At 34.8% G+C, this 19240-nt stretch overlaps 1 protein-coding gene, 1 non-coding gene and 1 pseudogene across 2 annotated transcripts; 1 reads left to right on the top strand and 2 right to left on the bottom strand.

Annotated features, from left to right (window-relative positions):
- On the top strand, nt 1–12415 carry LOC130816090 (probable ATP-dependent DNA helicase CHR12). Its single transcript, XM_057682678.1, has 12 exons — nt 1–391; nt 685–841; nt 2067–2131; nt 2451–2639; nt 3026–3175; nt 3273–3656; nt 4787–5046; nt 5155–5373; nt 8891–9098; nt 9188–9341; nt 10209–10811; nt 11247–12415. Exons 1-12 carry the CDS (start codon nt 173–175, stop codon nt 11993–11995), a joined length of 3357 nt encoding a protein of 1118 aa, XP_057538661.1. The 5' UTR covers nt 1–172; the 3' UTR covers nt 11996–12415.
- The window catches only part of LOC130810333 (uncharacterized), a 19541-nt pseudogene continuing 12342 nt past the window's right edge, over nt 12042–19240 (bottom strand).
- Nucleotides 12563–12634, bottom strand: TRNAK-UUU (transfer RNA lysine (anticodon UUU)). The gene has a single exon. It is a non-coding gene; the product is annotated as a tRNA-Lys (tRNA).

Raw genomic sequence — 19240 nt, 5'->3', positions numbered from 1 at the left:
AGTTAAATACACAGAAGAGCGGTGAGAGAGAAACGAAATGTACTTTGTATTAGAACCCTTATAAGAGAAACTTAGATTTAAACCCCCCGTGGCTCAAATTCTTTGTCAAAAATAAATAAAATTTAATTAAATCGATCCAACAATTGAATAGCCGTTGAAGATTGTTCCCGCCATGGTTACTCAGGTGGTTGATAGCAAATCTCCGTCTTCACAATCACCTTCTTCTCTTAACCATGTTCAGAAGACTAAGACTTTGATTTGTGCTCTTAATCTTCTTTCTCGTGACCTTCCTCTTCCTCCTGAGGTTTTTGATTCCGTTTCTTCCATCTATCATGGAGTTCCAGATGTTGTTTCTCCTTCTTCCATCGACAATTCCCCTAAATCTAATAAAGTAAGTTGGTTGTCTTTCATTTTTCGTTTTTTGTGTTCTTCGTTTTAGTTGAACTGTTGGGTATGTTTTTAATTTGCAATTAAGGTTAATTTTGTTGTTTAAGTTTTGGGTATTGGAGCATTTGGTGATTAATCGAATTGCTGGGTTGATTAATATTCTTTATTTTGTTTTAATTATGGGGTTTTAAAGTGTTTGGTGATTGATCGAGTTATTGGGTTGATTAATATTCTTTTGTGTCACTGTAATGCATGATTTGTGGATTGTTTATTGAATTAGCTTCGAATGAATTGTAGGAATCATCTGGTATTTCAAGTTATGGGGATTTGATAATGGAATTTGAAGATGCTGTGGAAAAGCAACGCCCTAGATGTATGTCCAGCAGTGCATTAGCAGCGTTGAATGAGAGTCGTTTTGAGACTAAGGTTGAGCATCGGTTAGCTGAACTTGAAGGTTGGTTTATGTTTTTAATCTTTAAAGTGTTAGGTTTTGGAGTTTTGGCTTGTAGTTGAGTTTAGTTCATCTTAGCTTGGATTTAAAGGTCCTTGTTAAACCACCAGCAGCCTTATTGTTTCTTTTTCTGAAGGTCTTAATGTTGCTTTTATTACTCCAGGAAACTATTTTTCTAAGGTATTTTGTAATAATTGCTGTTATGCGATGTTATTTGGGTGTAGAGAAGAAAAGGAATGCTTTAAATGGGTCTAAACGTAGAGCAACAATGTGGTTCCGTTTGTGGACATGGTAATGGTCGGTGGCGAATCGGCTTTCTGCGAAAGGTTTTGCATTTGTCGCAACCTATAATTTATGTTGCTGTAAACCTAATGCCATGAAGTGGCTTCCACCTGGGCGGGGTTTGGGGTTTGATGTACGCAACTTTAAACTTATTATCTGATTGGCCCTTGGAAGCAAATATCATGTATAACTTTACATAAATAAGTACACTTAATTAAGGAGTCATTTCATTTTATCCATCATAATCTGAAATCAAAGAATTATAAATCTTTGACCCCATCGAAATAGGGACCTAGTATTTTGCACTATTGTGTGAACTTAATTCTGTTACTGGGCCTGTTCGGCTCATTTGGTGGATGGACATTTTAACATTTCTTTTCAAACACTGACTAGTTACTAGATTATAATTTTCACTGTAGCTGTTATGTAAGCTTGCGTAGCTTGCAACATGTTCTTGGAATTTGTGGATCCACTATGTTCTTGGCCCCCTCATTGACATTATTTATCCTAATTTTGCTTATCCTTTTGTGTTATTTCTGGAAATTCTGTTGAGTTTGGTTTATGTTGACCTACTACTACTAGGATAATATAACAGGTTGATGCAGGCTACAAGTTCTTTCTTTTTCATTTATTCCTATATTTTCTGTTGGTGTCATTCTGTAAAATGGCTACCCATTATTTGTGAAATTGCTGCTGATGATCAATTTGATAAAATAGTGTCTGGTATGACTGTACAGGTTCTAGAAATCCACTTTTAAAAATACTTGCATGATTGAATGCAACGAGCTATGCTTCATCTACTTCTGCAATTATGCTCTTAGCTGATTATGTATTTAAATTTTAAGTGATTCTCTGTTGAACTTTGGACAATATGTTCCATCCTCCGTTTGATGCCTGCTGGCTTAAAGCTTTTCTCTGATTGACTAATGAAATATAATGAAACCAGAATTGCCATCGAGTAGAGGCGAGGATTTGCAAATGAAGTGCATGCTTGAACTCTATGGTCTAAAGGTGAATGCTACCCTATTTCTTTTATACAATATTTGGTAGGTTTATTTTCAAGTTTTCATATGGAAGATAACGCATTATCTGGTCAAAAATATCACCTGGATACGTTTCACCAAAATGTGCCTTATTTAAGAGACGACTAAAGATTGAATCAAGAGCAGAACTATGAACCTCAGTACTGTTTTGCACAGATATGTCAGATGTTATCACAACTTAAAGGGTCTTTGATGCCGTTACAATGATTTTATACACAATGATCCCATTATTGTATGTGCTTTGTTTGTCTGGATTGCTTATCTGTGCGCTTTGTCTATTCAACCAGCTAGCAGAACTGCAAAAGAAGGTTCGATCTGAAGTAAGTGCAGAGTATTGGCTGCGCTTGAAGTGTGTTCACCCTGAGCAGCAGTTATTTGATTGGGGGATGACAAGATTGCGTCGCCCTTTTTACGGCGTGGGAAATCCTTTTGCTGGAGATTCCGATGACCAAATCAGGAAAAAACGAGATGCTGAGGTTAGGGGTGATGCTTGTCTGATTTCTGTCTTTCTTGCTTCCCCTCTCCAGTGTCTATGCAGCTTGCATTTGACATTTCGCTTCCCTCAGCTTAAATTCAACTCTCATTTGATGTGTTCATGCGCATATTAAATTTCTGTCTACTGCTAGAAAAAACTCGTGTATGTTATGAAGATAGTGCTAAGGGATTTGTTTGATGTCTGATGAAATTACTTCCTCCAAAAAGGAAATAGGGAAAGGGCGGTTATGCACTGTAGATCTGCAATAATTGGAACTTTCTACTTTTCATTTTCTGATAGTTATTCTCATAAGGGTTGTAAACTTCTAACTGCTAATTTTTGGTGTAAGATAATGAATTTGTTTATTTGTGGGATTGTTCATTGCAGAGATTATCTAGATTAGAAGAGGAGGAAAAGAATCTTGTGGAAACTAGGAAAAGGAAATTTTTTGCAGATTTGCTCAATGCAGCTCGTGAATTCCAGTTACAAGTTGGTGCTTCTTCAAAGCGACGGAAACAAAGGAATGACGGGGTTTTGGTACATATGTTTCACTCTCACTTTACTAATATGGGATTGAAAAATGATGAGGCTTTCATTCAGTAATAAAAAGCATCTTAATTGTGTGTTATTCAAGGCATGGCATGGAAGGCAGAGGCAACGTGCTACAAGGCAAGAGAAAATGAGGATGGATGCCCTCAAGAAAGATGACCAGGAAGCATACATGAAAATGGTTGAGGAGAGTAAGAATGAGAGACTAACTATGCTTCTAGGAAAAACAAACGAACTTCTCGTCTCTCTTGGAGCTGCGGTTCAACGACAAAAAGATGCAGAGCATTCTGATGGCATCGAGCCATTAGAAGAGTCGGATGCTGACATTCAAGAACTGGATGTCCTGAAAGAGGGAACTCCTATCCCTGATGAAGATATTGACGCAAGCGAAGAAGATTTTGGTAAGGCAGGCAGTTTACTTGAAGGTCAGAGGAAGTATAATTCCGCTGTACACTCCATTCAAGAAAAGGTAAGAATTTAGTTTTATACTTCATCATTTGTTGTTCTATTCCCTGATACATTTTTATGGGCAATACTGGCTGGATTAGTTATAGTATCTCGTTTTGATAAGCCTATTTTCTAGAAGAACTCAACAGCTTCACATGATTCTACATGGATGGATCTTTGGTTTGTAGCACTGTTTATGCGAAAATCCAATGTTGAAACAGCTCTCTGCTGTTCCATTTTTTTCTTTGCTTACTCTAAATTCCTTGTGACTTTATGAACATTGCATTGTTTTTGGAAAAGTACACTGATTATTTGCTGAAACAGCTCACTACTGACTGATATTCTTGCTTCCTCCAATGTTCAAGCACCTGGAGCTTTTGGCCCTGTGGTCTTTAAAGCTGAATCTAGTTTCTTGCCAAGTTGGCAATGCAAGAACCTAAGTTCAATTTGTTCTGTGTCTCAAGTTGTTTCATGAGTTGACAAAACACTCCTGTTAAGAATTAATTCAAAATACAAGGATAGGTTTGTCCTTATCTTTAATGGGTGTTAGTGTTTAGAAAATAACTTGAAACGACCTACTTCTCAGTAAGTACAGACATTGTGCTATAGGCACTTATAGCAGTTTTACCAACAAACGTCTTGATATTTTTCGCTCCTGCAGATGACTGGAATCATTTTAAAAATATTCTAAGGACTATAATCTTACATGATTCCTCAGAGGCTGTTGAATCCCGTGAAATTGGTTTTGATGAGCTGAAGTGCTTTTTATATTTCTGAGTAGGTTGGGCAGGTACCAATACCATCTACGTACATTGAATGTGTTGTTTTATGCTTGGCTGTAGGCACACTATATTTGACCACTCAAATGCACCTCCTTAAAAAGTACATCTAATTACTTTAGTGGGATATTGCATGGACAGGCACAAATAATGAGGGAGTAATGTGTTTTTTGCCTTGTGCATTTTCTGTTTTTCTGATTGCTACAATTGCTTCAATTGTAATCGTTCAAAAGATATGATGTTCACAGTAAATAAACACTTAAAAGAATATGAGATGTTCTGAAATTTACCAATTTGGACATGTGGTGCATGATTTTTTACTAATACTTGAGGTTAGAAATTAAGGAAGCAAAGTCAAATATTTTCCTTGCAGGTAAATGAGCAACCAGCAATGCTTCAAGGTGGAGAGCTCAGACCGTATCAGTTGGAGGGGCTCCAGTGGATGCTTTCATTATTCAATAACAATCTCAATGGAATATTAGCAGATGAAATGGGATTGGGGAAAACGATTCAAACTATTTCTTTGATTGCATATCTAATGGAGAATAAAGGTGTGGCTGGGCCTCACTTGATTGTGGCCCCAAAGGCTGTACTACCTAACTGGGTCCATGAATTCCAAACATGGGTTCCAAGGTATATGTCATCATAATTATTGCTATTTTGTCATGTTTATCATTGCGTTAGTCACTGTGTTCATAGTCTGTACGGATAATGTTGCTTATCGACATCTTTGTATTTTAGCATTGTCGCAGTCCTATATGATGGGCGACAGGAGACAAGGAAAGCAATCAGGGAAGAATACTTTGGGGAGGGAAAGTTTTGTGTGATGATTACTCATTATGACCTTATCATGAGGGACAAGCAATACCTTAAGAAAATTCACTGGCATTACATGGTAGTTGATGAAGGGCATCGATTGAAAAATCATGAGTGTGCTCTTGCACGGATTCTTGTTTCAGAGTATGTGCCCAACTTATTCTTCTTATTTCTTATAGTTTGGGAAGCTTTATTGTGCATGAAGCTAAAAGAACATATAAGGTACTGTGTAGATACCTCTTAAGTCAAAATTTACTCATTGAGATACAAGCTTTAATTTTGCTTTCAGTGCCTGTAAATAATCCTAAACTAGAAACTAAATGAACCTAACTTCTTGTACAAGTATGAGCTACCTTCACTTCTCATGGTTAATGAGTGCTCAACTTTGATAAGTTGTTGTGATGTGCAATATTGCTTTTGCCTATAATTTTTTTATTGTGTTAGCTCGGTAAACTTTCGTTATGACTAGTTTCTAAGACTTATTTCTCGTACTATAGCTGTGTGCAAAAGATTTACCTTGTTATTTGTGTTGTCTTTTGTTATCTCCTTACCGCAACAATGCCAAAGCTTGAATCTTGAACAGGTGGACTGTGATCGTCTATAAGGTTTTACCAATTGACTACCATATGCATTTTCAAATACATTTTCTTTACATCCATCTTCTTTCTTATCATCCAATTATAGTCTTTGTTTTCCATTTTAACTCTTTATAATTCCAACCCTCATGGGCTCCTTAAATGGTCGTCGTTGCACTTGTAAATATCCATATTAACATAATTGGTTTTCCACCATCTTATTTCAATGTTTAACATTCCAAGTTCTTTTCTAATATACTCACTTCAAATTCTACTCAAGGCACACTTGCATATTCAACTTAAGACACCTATCTTAGTTGCCATAATCATCCGACTACAATCCTTTTTAAATTTTCTACTGGACCTTAGAAGAATGCATGTATATGGTCATTTTGTAGAAGCTTCCCTTTAACCTTAGGTACACCCCCGCCACATGATACTCTAATTGCTAGGTAGCTCCCTCTATTTAAGTCATGGACGATTCCTATGAGGCATAGTGCAAAAACAAGGCCGCATCGAATTGCATTAGTTGTGTTGTAAAGGTTTTAAAAAAACAACATTTGTGTCATTCCAAGGGATATGTCATGTTTTCGGCCAATATTTGATAATCACATCACTCTAGTAACCGCATCCTCGTTGCATTACTGCGATCGCGACTGTTCCAAGATGACACTTTATTGCTTTGGATAATTGTTTCAAAATACATGAAAAATTACCTTTGTTACTACGGATAATTGTTTCAAAATGCTTGAAAAATTACTTTTCGCTAGCTCTTTGTAACTTTATTTGCATTTCCACTCGTGTTCCAAGATGACACTTTATGTTTTCATTTTTGCTTTTAGTTTAAACCGCAATGTTCTCAACACCTGTCTCTATATCATGCTTGAGTTTAACTTAATACACTATAATTTGATTTCATTTAGTTGTCTCAAGTAGGAAAGAGCTAAAATTCTTTCAATGCTCACCCATATATTGTAGACTTGTAGCACATGTTTTCACTTGTAGACACTTCGAAGTATGTTGATATAGGTTCCTTCTTTCTCATTACCGATCACTATCATGATCATAATTTTGTCTGACCCTTGATCCAAGATGATGAAAATCATGTGTAGCTCCCTCCCTATAGCACCTTATTACTTGTCTCGTAAAATGAATGGCTCTATGGACTATGGTAGACTGTCTGGAATCATTATGTTGTCGACTGCAAAATGGTCTAGTATAGAGTACGAGAACGGAAATGCAGGATACGACCTAAGTTGACTTGTGGGTACATTTTGTATTATATCTTACCATTTAAAATAAGTGGGGTTAGAAAAAATTTAGTAAGAAAATTGAAGAGAAAAATTAAAGGATATGGAAAAAGGAAAAAAGAAAAAAAAAAAAAAAACAAACAAACAAAACAAGAGCACGTGATATGTTTAGTAGGAAGATAGATGATGAGAAATGCACTTTCCTTAAGTCCATTATCAACTCACCAAAGTATTCCCTCTATTTGTCCGTTATTTTTTCATCTTGGATAAGAATTCACTTGAATTTTTCCTTAACTCACTTCTCCATATTCAGGTCTTTTGTATCCTCTTATCTCCTTTTTTTCCACCTTTTGGATATCTCATATCTTTATCCCCTCATTTCAAAATTTAGCTTTTTGGATAACACTTTATATACCTTAAGTTTTGCCCCCCTTCACTGCTTCGTTTGCCTTAAATTTGGCACACTTGTATTTAACAATGTTATCTTCATTTCAAAAATTTTCTAGGATTATATAGCATTCCGTTCCCTTGCTAACAAATTTTTAACTGTCTTATTCCACCATGATGTATCCCTGTGCACTACAAAGTTGCCATTTGATTCTCTTAAAATCTATTTTGACACTCAAGAGATAGAATTCTTCAAGTTTGCATCTAAGTTAATTGCCCTCGAGTCTCATGCTCTTTTTGACGTGTTATCCATGTTTGTATCATATGATTGGCTGTAAAAATCAAACGGTCTCTTTCTTTCATTTATCATTCCATATCCAAAATCTCTGATGTATATGCCACTCTCAAAGCCAACACAACTCTTTGCAAACATGCGCTCTTTGGTCACCACCAATTGCAAAAGCTCATTTAAATCCTCTCAGAATGCACCCACCTATATCGTTAATGATACTAACGATACTAACGATACTTGCTATTTCTTTATCGTGTATTATGCTTTATAGATCCTACTCTTGTGATTTTTACTATAAAACCTTTGCTACATCATTGGTTAGTTAATCAACCATGATAATACCCACTCTGTTTCTGCTGATATCTTGTCTAGAATACCAAAGTTTATATCTTCATAGTTTTAACTTATTTCCTACCCATTTGATCTCTTACAAACATATAATGCTAATTTTTATCTTCGTCATCACGTCCTCTAAGGGCTTGCCCTTTTGACTTAGAGTAAGGTGATCTGATATGAATTTCTTCAGGTATGATATTGCGTTATAGGATTCTTTCTGGTTAAGTTTGATTATAGTCTAAATTAGTATATGGATTAAACCTCTGGTTTGCTTTATAAGTTTGGTATATTTTGATTAATTAAGTGATAGAGAGTTGAACCTAACTCTATCTTTCCTGTAAGGGTCTCTATATTCTTAGGTGCCATTCTTAACTTGGTTCCATAAAACTTCTTTAGTCCCCTTTTGCAGAAACTAAAATCCCTTGATCTATTTTCACCACTCGGGCAATGTGGCACATTGCTTTTGGAAAACGACCTAAGATTTCTCACAATTTTTTTCACTACTTGGTCTAAGTAGTGCAATGTGTCATTAAGTAGGGAATGCCCCCACGAGAATAGAAATTGTGTTCACGATCATTGATGTGACAAAAATTACAAACTAGTGTCAGCCTTCCTCATACGATCAAACCCTCCTCTACTGGGCTGAAAATTTGGTTACATTGAGAATTTAGACTGTGGAGATGCTTCCATTATCATGATCCTCTTCTTGAGTGTGATAGTCTACAATGGAGTTCCAATTTCTACCTTCTCGTTATAAATTTTGTTGTTTGATATTCATTATTGAAAGTTTAACATTTACTGGAACTTGTATATGTATCCAGATATAGGATCCGGCGCAGACTTTTGCTGACCGGCACTCCAATACAGAACAGCCTCCAGGAGCTGTGGGCCCTGCTTAATTTCCTTCTTCCACAAATTTTCAACTCTGTTGAGAATTTTGCAGAATGGTTTAATGCACCATTTGCAGATCGATGTGATGTTGCACTTACAGATGAAGAAGAGCTATTGATCATTCGACGTCTGCATCATGTAATCGCTTTTTCCATCCACCTTCCAATCCTTTTCCTTCTTCTTTACACCATGACTTGATTTTGCTCTTGCAAATTTTCTTTGATTAGGTTATAAGGCCATTTATTCTCAGAAGGAAGAAAGATGAAGTGGAGAAATATCTACCAGGGAAGACACAGGTCATATTGAAATGTGACCTGTCTGCATGGCAGAAAGTGTATTATCATCAAGTTACAGATGTGGGCAGAGTAGGGATGGAGTCAGGTATCTTTTCTGTTGAATTTTAGCATTTATTCTGCAATATTAAATCTAGCAAATTTCTTCAAATAGTTACAACTTGCATGAGTTTGTGACATCATTCTTCGTTGATGTGGATGTTCAAATTTTGCATTCAATTAGTAACTAGTGCACTTTGGCATGGCCTTGGGTTGTAGTATATTAAGGGTGACTACATCTGAGCTAAATTGTTACAAATTTTAGAAAAATCTGAATCTTTGAATTTTACATATTCCGTGAATCGCTTGAGTTCTTTTTCACTCGAGTTTTTTCTTTTTTACTGAAACACTTATTGAATTTCTCTGAGAATAAGAACATTAAGTGAATAAATTCTCTTGTGTTTTGCTGTTATGGGTGGGGGTCAGGAGATCTTGTGTTAAAGTTGTGGGATTCATCCCTCACCATATATCTAGTATGACCTAGGATTCTGCAAAGGTAATGCGCTCAATACATTTGATATGCGGATTCGACTCCAAAAATAATACTCCTTTCTACCCTAGAAGAGTTCTCTACGTACCTCGCCAGTGAATTGAAATGGAACTATAGGTTTGTATTATACATTTTTCTTGGTGTTTATCTGTGTCCTATCTCAACTATTTAGGGAAATTTACAGGATATTTTGTACGGTTGCAAATTTCCTGCAATATTTCTATTCTTGTAGACCTTTATTTTTTTCAGGCAAATAACGAGGGTACACATAATTCTGTCTAGTAAACTACGCTAAATTTCTTAATTTTCTTGAACGCTAATTTCTTGACGTATTTTTCATCTTTTTTGGCCAATTTATATTTTCTTTGGCTGTAATTGATTTTGTATTGCGTAATTCTATCATTTATATGTACTTGACTGTTGCAGAGAGAGGAAAATCAAAGAGCTTGCAAAACCTGTCAATGCAGCTTAGGAAGTGCTGCAACCACCCTTACCTTTTCTTGCAAGAGTATAATATGTGGCGCATGGACGAGATAGTGAGAGCTTCTGGAAAATTTGAATTACTCGATAGGTTGCTCCCGAAACTGCATCGAGCTGGACATAGAGTCCTTTTGTTTTCACAAATGACTCGTCTCTTAGACATCCTTGAGCTTTATCTGAGAATGCATGATTACAAGTTCCTTCGTCTTGATGGCTCATCAAAAACGGACGAAAGAGGGACTTTACTCAAAGAATTTAATGCTCCAAACTCTCCGTATTTCATATTTCTTCTGAGTACTCGTGCTGGTGGTCTGGGTCTGAACTTACAAACTGCAGATACTGTGATCATTTTTGATAGTGATTGGAACCCTCAGATGGACCAGCAAGCAGAGGATCGGGCCCATCGTATTGGCCAGAAAAAGGAGGTGAGGGTTTTTGTGTTGGTTAGTGTTGGATCAATTGAAGAGGTAATTTTGGAACGCGCAAAACAGAAAATGGGTATTGATGCCAAGGTTATACAGGCTGGGCTCTTCAATACAACATCAACAGGTATGGTGCTGCGTCTAAAATCTGGCAATATTTCTTATATTTGTCGTAGTTCTGCATCCATAGGTCTTCTATCTGAATGTAGCCCTCTCCCTTTATTATTGGTTTTGGGTTTTAAGGATAGGAGTATGTGAAAGTGGAAATGATAGGGAAGTAGACTATGATTTCGGAAATGCTGAGATCAGTGTCACATGATTTGTCAATATTCTTGCGAATCACGAATCGAAAAAACGAATTATGGTCGGTTATGGGCCATTTTATAAAAATCTCCCCTTTACTTTATTTTTCTCTTTTATAGACTCGTGGTCTTCCCCTGCCCATCAATTCAGGGATTTGAGAGTAACGACTTGATGGAAAGCCATTTATGTTTTCTGTATAGCCTTTTGTTACATTGTGTTTTCCCAAGCAACTTAACGGATAATGTCTTTATATTTGCAGCTCAGGACAGGAAGGAGATGTTGGAAGAGATTATGCGTAGAGGAACAAGCTCACTAGGAACAGATGTACCGAGTGAGAGAGAGATTAATCGTTTAGCAGCCCGAACCGAAGAAGAGTTCTGGCTATTTGAGAAAATGGATGAAGAGCGGAAGCAAAAGGAGAACTATCGGTCTCGTCTTATGGAAGATCATGAGGTGCCCGAATGGGTATACACTATTAACTCTGAAGCCGCTGAGAGGGGTAAAGGGTTCGATTATGATGTTGGAAAGATAACAGGTAAGAGGAAGAGAAAAGAGGTGGTTTATGCCGACACTCTCAGTGACTTACGGTGGGCAAAAGCCGTTGAAAATGGAGAAGACATCTCCAAAGCCATTGCCAAGAGGAAGAGGAAGGAGCCTGTTTCTTCTGATAATTTCAACTCTCCCAACAATAATGATGGAGGAATCGAAAAGCCGTATGAAGTGGAGGATGATGACGATTTAGCTAATTATAGCGATGAGAAAAGTGAAGAATTGCACGTTCCTTCACCTCGAAAGATGAGGATCAATGGTTTGAACTTCGGAACATCTGAATATCGAGATCAAGATGACGGTGAAAATGGAAGCGGAAGTGGAAGTGGCGCTTGGAAACTAACATGGAAAACGCATAAGAAAAAGCGATCAAGCTTCAACGTGTTGGGATCTTCGACACCATCATCTGAAGTTTCCAAGGGTCAGAGTTCCGGTGGCAGGGGAAATCGATGGGGTTAAGTTTTTGGCTGGCCGTCTATCCACCCTGGGAGTCGGGCACCCAAGTTCACGGATTCACCCCGAGAACTTCCTTAGTGTTTGGGGTCAGAACTTTGGCCGTGGAGAATGGATATGGTGGATTTTGTGGCCTCTCATCGAACTGAGCCTTGATCACTTGGAAGTTCATATGAATGTCACACTTGCACATAGAAACTTCTAAGCTGGGGTTGGCTAATTGATCTATATTTTGCTGTTTCTAGAAACTGTAACAATTAATTACTACTTGTGAATTGTAATACTTCCTGTCATTCTACATCCAAGTAAATTCAATTTATGCTGCTTTTTCGCTTGCAAATTTGATTTTCTCCCAGCTTTTGTATACTTTTCACTTTCAAAGCTTTGAATACTGATTGGTTTATTCGACAATGAAAGGAAAAAAAATATATGTCGCAATTAATTGTAAATATCCAAATAAAGCGAAAAGTGGGAGCTCAAAGTGGAAAAGGATACCATTTTATAATAAGTAGATCTAAAAAATACGATGTAAAAAGGGTGAAAATAAATATTAAATTTCAAAAACAAAAAAAGCGCCGTCTGTGGGGATCGAACCCACGACCACGTGGTTAAAAGCCACGCGCTCTACCACTGAGCTAAGACGGCTTTTTTAAATACATTTTACATTAATTTGTTTTACTACCAAGTTTTTCTACTGTGTACTGAACGATTTAGTTGGTTTCAGAAAAGTTGGCTTCAACTTTCAAAAAAATGTTCAAATTTGTGTAAAAGTACACATCTTGTTTTAATGTAAAGGATTACAATATATAAGTGTTAGTAGAATTCCAATATGATATCAATTCAGAAATTTATATTATTAAAAAACAGAAATTTATGATATAATTATAATTCGGTTTCCATTTTCATATTTGTTTGATATTATCATTTCCACTTCATTTTTAATGTGCAAATCTTAGAATGTTGGTTATTTTATTAAAAGATAAAAACTGACATACGCCTCGGGACATTTGTTAACAAGACTAATAATAATATATTCGAAAGAGGAAATTAGAAAACAAATAAATATTAAAATTATATAATATATTTGACATGTGAATTGGAGATGGATTTTAACTTTTATGCTATATTTGGTTATATAATAAATGTTTAAATAGCTTAAAATTTTAAATATATTTAAGGTTACTATTAAAATTGAATTATATCCTGTTTAACAAATGCCTCAGGCAGTGGCGGATCCAAATTTTATATTAATTGGGTTCTAAAAGTCAAAGTAAATAATGAAGCCAACGTTGTATAACTGGAAATTTTGCAATCATACCATTTGATTTGTCAATTTATGTCCAATTGCAATAAATAAATATGTTGAATATACAGATGTTAGCACCTTGAACAAACTGATGTTAACATAATTACAATGATGACTACGTGTGTCTTGTAATGAAACAATTGTGTTGAAAGATTAAAAGAAATTTAGATTGACCAGCAAAGGCAAAAAAACATAATTTAACGATGTAGATCTATGAAACAACAATATTCATCCATAACAAGACAAGTGCCTGGTACATATAACGACTCTAATATTTTCCGTGTCTCACTTTAATTATGTTATGTACTACTAACTATACACCTCCGATCCTTGCATCGTTCACCCTTTACAACGCTTTTACATTTTGATGTTTTCATTCGCATCATTCTTAATTATAAAAATATATCAAACTACATTATTACATTTAATAATGTAACTTAGAGGATCACGTGCATAGCACGCGACCCCGCAACTAGTCACGTAAAAAAAATCATAGCCCACCATGCATTTATAACAAATGATCCCATGGATGCATATGTGCCTCTGCCCCTAGCGTCAGGGACGTTCTTTAGCGAAATCCTATATAAAATTACTATTAAGATCACAAACACAACCAACAATATTATGCTAATATTTAGAAATAATTCCCTGACACCAATACGATGTATGAGTATGCTTTCAGTCTCAAACGTATCACTTTTAAGAAAATATTTACAAAATCAATGAAAAGCACACAACTGTGCAACTAAATAAGTTAGTTCCTTTGTAGAAAGATGAGGAAGGGAAAGTAGAAACCACATAGCATTAACATGTTCTACAACTATTTTTCTGTGTTCTTCCACTATTATTGATGTTGGAGTTGATAAAATAAAAAGATTTAATCCCTTCCTCCTAAATCCCTTTCCTTCAAAATTGGTGTGTCACTTATAGAGGTGTTTAAAATAGACTTGACGACCTAATATTTATCCGAACTTGTAACTGAATCCGACTTTAAAATGATTTTAAAATTATTGTAAAAATTAATGTGTACAAAAGACCCGATTTTAAACCGGCTCGAAATACTTACCCGAAATCAACCTAATAACCTAAATAAACACCTATACGTGTGTGGTATAAAAACACAAAAAATAAGATCCCTTTGATTCCTCTCTCTTCACTTTCCTCCAATTCTCTCATTGAGTGTTACTGTGTTAGTCTTACACTGTGTTTGAATAAGAGTTTTTGAGGAAAAAAGAAGGGAAAGAAAGGAAAAGATAATGATAAAAAAAAAATTCCTTTTTTGTTTAAGAGGGAAAAGAAAGTAAAAGAAGAAAAAACACCATATTTTTTCTTTCACATGTGGTCCCATTTGACTAACTAAAAATTGGTGAAAAGTCAAATATAACACATTGGGTGAATTAGTGGGAGTATTTTCTTTTAATCTTTCCACTTTTAATGAGATTTGGTTATCAACAAAACTAAAGGATGTAATAATCCCTTTAAATTCATCCCTCCCCTCAAGTTTGTTATCCAAAGAAAGAAAATTATATCCCAATAAATCTTGTAGAGTATAGAAATGTTTAAACTCTTGAATTGATTAAATAGAAATTACATCCTATTTATAATAATACTAAAATTCTAAAAGATACATAAGAATAATAATATAAAAGATACAATAAATAATTGAAGATGACAATAATAAAAATTACGTGACATATTATCTATAAATAATTTATAAGATAATATTGTAATATTTATAAGACAATCAATATATCAATCAAGATTAATCTTGATTGATTTGAAGATCTTATTTATCTCTATTAAATCTCTCCATCTCATTTCTTTCCAATTCCCTTAAAACAAAGTGTTAGAGACCAAAATGGAGATAGTGACTAATTTTGATGTTAAAAGATAAATGTTGGCATATTAGAGAAAGATTTTGGTGTTGATGTATGAACATAGTGTTGAAATGGTGATATGTGGTCTTCTTTGGCAAGGACTTTGGTCTTCACTTTCACAACCCAACTAATTTACACTCTATAAGACATTCTTCTTAATGAACTTTGTTATAGTCATATGTCCACATGGGACATGTTTCATAGGTCAAAATCTCTTAGTTGGTAAATGTTGAAATATTCATTTGTTACCCACTTGTAAAATATCATATTTGAGAAAGAGATGAGTATACATTATTTTATAAGCTTGAGAAGGGACTTCTAATATAATACTGTTAGTTGGTTTTAATAAGGACCTTCTTTGAGTTTGTAAGTGGGTTATCTCTTCTTTTTATTTGGGTTGCCCAAACCTATTTCTTAAATTCTATCTTATTATTAGAGTTCGATTCGTTGTTGGGTCTTCATAACTGAGCATTTAATAAAATATCATTGGGTAAGAGGCCTTAATTGGATGTTCAATTCCAATGGGGTCTGTAACCCTTCTAATAGGCTAAAATTCGAGAAACACTCACATGTGAGAAAGAATGTTAGAGTGCCTATTTGTTAGTCTGGTTACGAATTCTTGTGAGAGACGGTTAAGAGACGGTTTCTTTGAGAGACCATTTCAAGTTGGGCCGACCCATTATATATTTTTTAAAATATTGTAAGTAGGTATTAAGATAATGTAAATAGACATTTAAAATATTAAAAGTAGGCATTAAAGATAATTAAGCATTGAGGATAATATAAGTAGGCGTTAAAAATACGATAAGTGGACATTAATTTTTAATAGGCTGAGCTTGAGATACGTCTCTCAAAAAGACAGTTTGTTAAGAGACCTTTTTTACTCCTTACTTAAACTCCTTTACTTATATTGCCCAAACTTATTTCTTAAATTCTATTGGTACATAGTCCTCAAAAGGAGAAGCATAGGAGTACCTACAATTTTTTAGCAAGGACATGTTGACCTTTTTCTTCACTGGATCCGTGAAGCTCCAATTCTGTTAAGAACATGATGGCACATGTATTATTTTCAATGTCTCACCTTTTATTATGAATGTTCTTGCTAGTTTCTAATAACCCTATTTATTCTCCCATTCTAATTTGATAAAGACATAAATGTTACTCCTTTGCAGGCATCTTGAGAACAATAATGTAACTGGAACAATTCCTAAATGCCTTATTATAAAATCTAATTTTTCCAAAGTGCATTCGTTTTTCCCTTTTTGATAGTGATAATGATTCGTTTTTCACCACTTACAAGTTAAATTAATTTCCCTTTTCCCTTCCGGCCAATATAAAATCCTTCAGCCTTATCCCGGTGAAAAAATTGCACCTTTACTTAAACTAAGGGGGTGTTCATAGCAATGGATTAAAAATAAACTAGTCAAATCAGACACTCTAATCAGCTATCAACCGTTTGTCAAACACCAAAACCCTTCTGCTCAAACGCACCAGAAGTAGTTGTCTGAATGTGAGTAGAGGCGTCTGTTTTGAAGTACTTGGTACAATTAAACAAGCTCCTACATGCAGCATGAGACTGCATGAGAGTGAGGCTGTCATTTTGTTGTAGAAATTTATTTTTGATATAGGCTGCTTCTCACTTTATTTACCTGTTTATGGTCCCCTTACCCCAATTGATAGGATCATAAAAGTAAAGCAAAAATCATGTTTTGTTTGTACATGATTTACTCTGTTTCATTGTACTTGCTATAATTTTTTTTTTTTTGCAACCTAATATGTTATTTTTATCATTAATATATTAACCTATGTAGTGGCGGATCCAGAAATAGAACAAGTGATGTTAAAGTATTAAATTAAAAATTTAACAACGTGAAACAAAGAGAAAGGCTATTGTAATTGACTAGTTAGTGTTGTCATTTAGAGCGTATAATGGTCATCGGAAATTATAATTAATTAAATTAAATAATTAATTTGAATAAATTAATTTGAGAATATCCCAAGGTTGCAAAGTTTCTGTTTTGAGCAAAAAGTAGTATTTACGGATCGTGAAACAACTCGCGGATCGAGATAAAGGAAGGAAAAGCTACTGTTTTGTGGAAACAGCAGGTCGCGAGTTCGCATTGCTTTGCAAATTTTTCTTTGCAAAAGTTAGTTTATCCGTTTGTTAGTTATAATGTAACTAGTAATGGTTAAATATGGTTATTTTAACCGGATATATTGGGATAGATTGATTGAAAGACGACATTAGTTCGTGAATCAATCTTGCGTTTCATGGAGTAACATGTTGCTTCGTGAAAAGCTATAAGCTATTCTATAAATATAGAAGGCTTGTGTGGTTATTTTCGACATGTAATTTTTGATTTCTTTTCTTCTCGAGCACTTAACATAGAGAACTTGCAATTCTCGATTGTAATTTTCCGTATCTTCTTCCATTTAAGTTTTCCTTACATCATTCTAAATTTCGTGTGCTAGGAATTTAGTGTAATTATTTGTATCTCAGAATATATTTCCTGTTTATTCCCAATTTACATAGTAGGGAGGAAATGATGTTTTAGGAAAGAGCATCTCGCCTAGAATTAATATCAAGTTCAAACAAAATCTTCTTGCTACTTTGTTCGGGATTGAAGATCAGTTTATCGGAGTTCTCGGTGGTGTACATAAGAATAGTTCTTGATTGTCATATGTAATTTGTTTTCTTCTACAAACTTGTAACTTTATTTTATTGTTTATTTAAATTAAAGTAAATTTACAACAATTAGGAATTTGGGCTTTATTTTCTATTTTAATATCTTTAAAAACAAAAAGCAAGGATGCGCGTGTAATGGGATTCAAACCTTGCACATTTATATGAAAGCCAGGGTGTTTACAAAGTGATCTAGGTGAATCTCTTTTAATATTATATGATTTTATTTTAGATTTAAGTGATGTCAATTAAACTTATTGACATTACAGAGCATCCACCCCTAAAACTATGTACATCTAAAATAAGCTTGAACGATGAATAATGTAACAAGTATTTCAGAATGAAGTAACTACTCAAGTACTACTTTTTATTATTTCTTGATTCACTGTTTTCACTTAAACTTAAGTAATGAATTGAAATGCAACTGATGTTTATTACTGCTGCTAAAAATGTCTAAGAACATGCATTTTGTGAAACAATCAAAGGGACAGAACATTGTTTTTAACACCATGTTGAAATCTTCTTCCTGAGAAGAATGAAATGATGTAGTAGGAACTAGGAACTACAAAGTATGAAGAGACCCAAAAGTTTAGGGACACTTTTGGGTATGCCTGTTATAAATAATCCGAACCAATTGACTCGACGGCATCATAAATAGCGGGTCATTTTTCAAAAAAACATATAAAGTGCGGGTCGGGTCATGGGCCGCACATTATTTTTAGCTGGTATCCGTTGATCTGTTATTAAAGTTTAATTATTTGATTATAACATCGCATACTTTGCTTAATCACTTTATTAATTATGATTAATTATTTAATTATTCAATAGAAACCTCACTTTGATTTCTATATTTGCCTTGTCTTTATGCTAAGACTGCTTGTATATAGAGAACATGATGGAAAATAAAATATAGTCTTAACTAAAAGCCTGAAAGCTACATTAACTTAAAAGTAATAATAGTCCAATTTTAATCCAAACAGTGCAATACCAATTAGTGAATTACTAATCAGTGATTAGTGATAGCATATTCCAATTTCCATCAAAAGAGTGCAATAACATTTAGTGAATTACTGATCATTGATCACTAATCACTATGCTACTGATCAGTGATCCCCATGTACATCGAGCTACTACTCACAACCAGGGATCTTGCTACTAATCACTATGCTTACGCTGTTACGCACTTACAAAATCCTCATTTGAAATGGGTTAATATTATACTACAAATAAAAATCGGGTACCCAGTGTCCCGACCCGATTTATCCGGGTACCCAAAATCCGAATATCTGGATAATTTGGAACGGAATACGGGCCGCAAAAAATAAGTACCCGCCAATAAACACCCCTCCTTCTGGGATATGAGACTGAAGAAAAGAAAAGAAAAC

This window comes from Amaranthus tricolor, chromosome 1 (assembly GCF_026212465.1).
Source record: "Amaranthus tricolor cultivar Red isolate AtriRed21 chromosome 1, ASM2621246v1, whole genome shotgun sequence".
Lineage (NCBI taxonomy): Eukaryota > Viridiplantae > Streptophyta > Magnoliopsida > Caryophyllales > Amaranthaceae > Amaranthus > Amaranthus tricolor.
The sequence above is the reverse complement of the archived record's forward strand: the minus strand, read 5'-3'. Positions and strand labels throughout refer to the sequence as shown.

Bases quoted from the DNA above. Each gene is read 5' to 3' on its own strand.
- LOC130816090 (XM_057682678.1), top strand. From the start codon at position 173: ATGGTTACTCAGGTGGTTGATAGCAAATCTCCGTCTTCACAATCACCT. The intron at 3,657-4,786 runs GTAAGAATTTAG...TTTTCCTTGCAG, and splicing joins TACACTCCATTCAAGAAAAG to GTAAATGAGCAACCAGCAAT. The intron at 5,047-5,154 runs GTATATGTCATC...TTTGTATTTTAG, and splicing joins TTCCAAACATGGGTTCCAAG to CATTGTCGCAGTCCTATATG.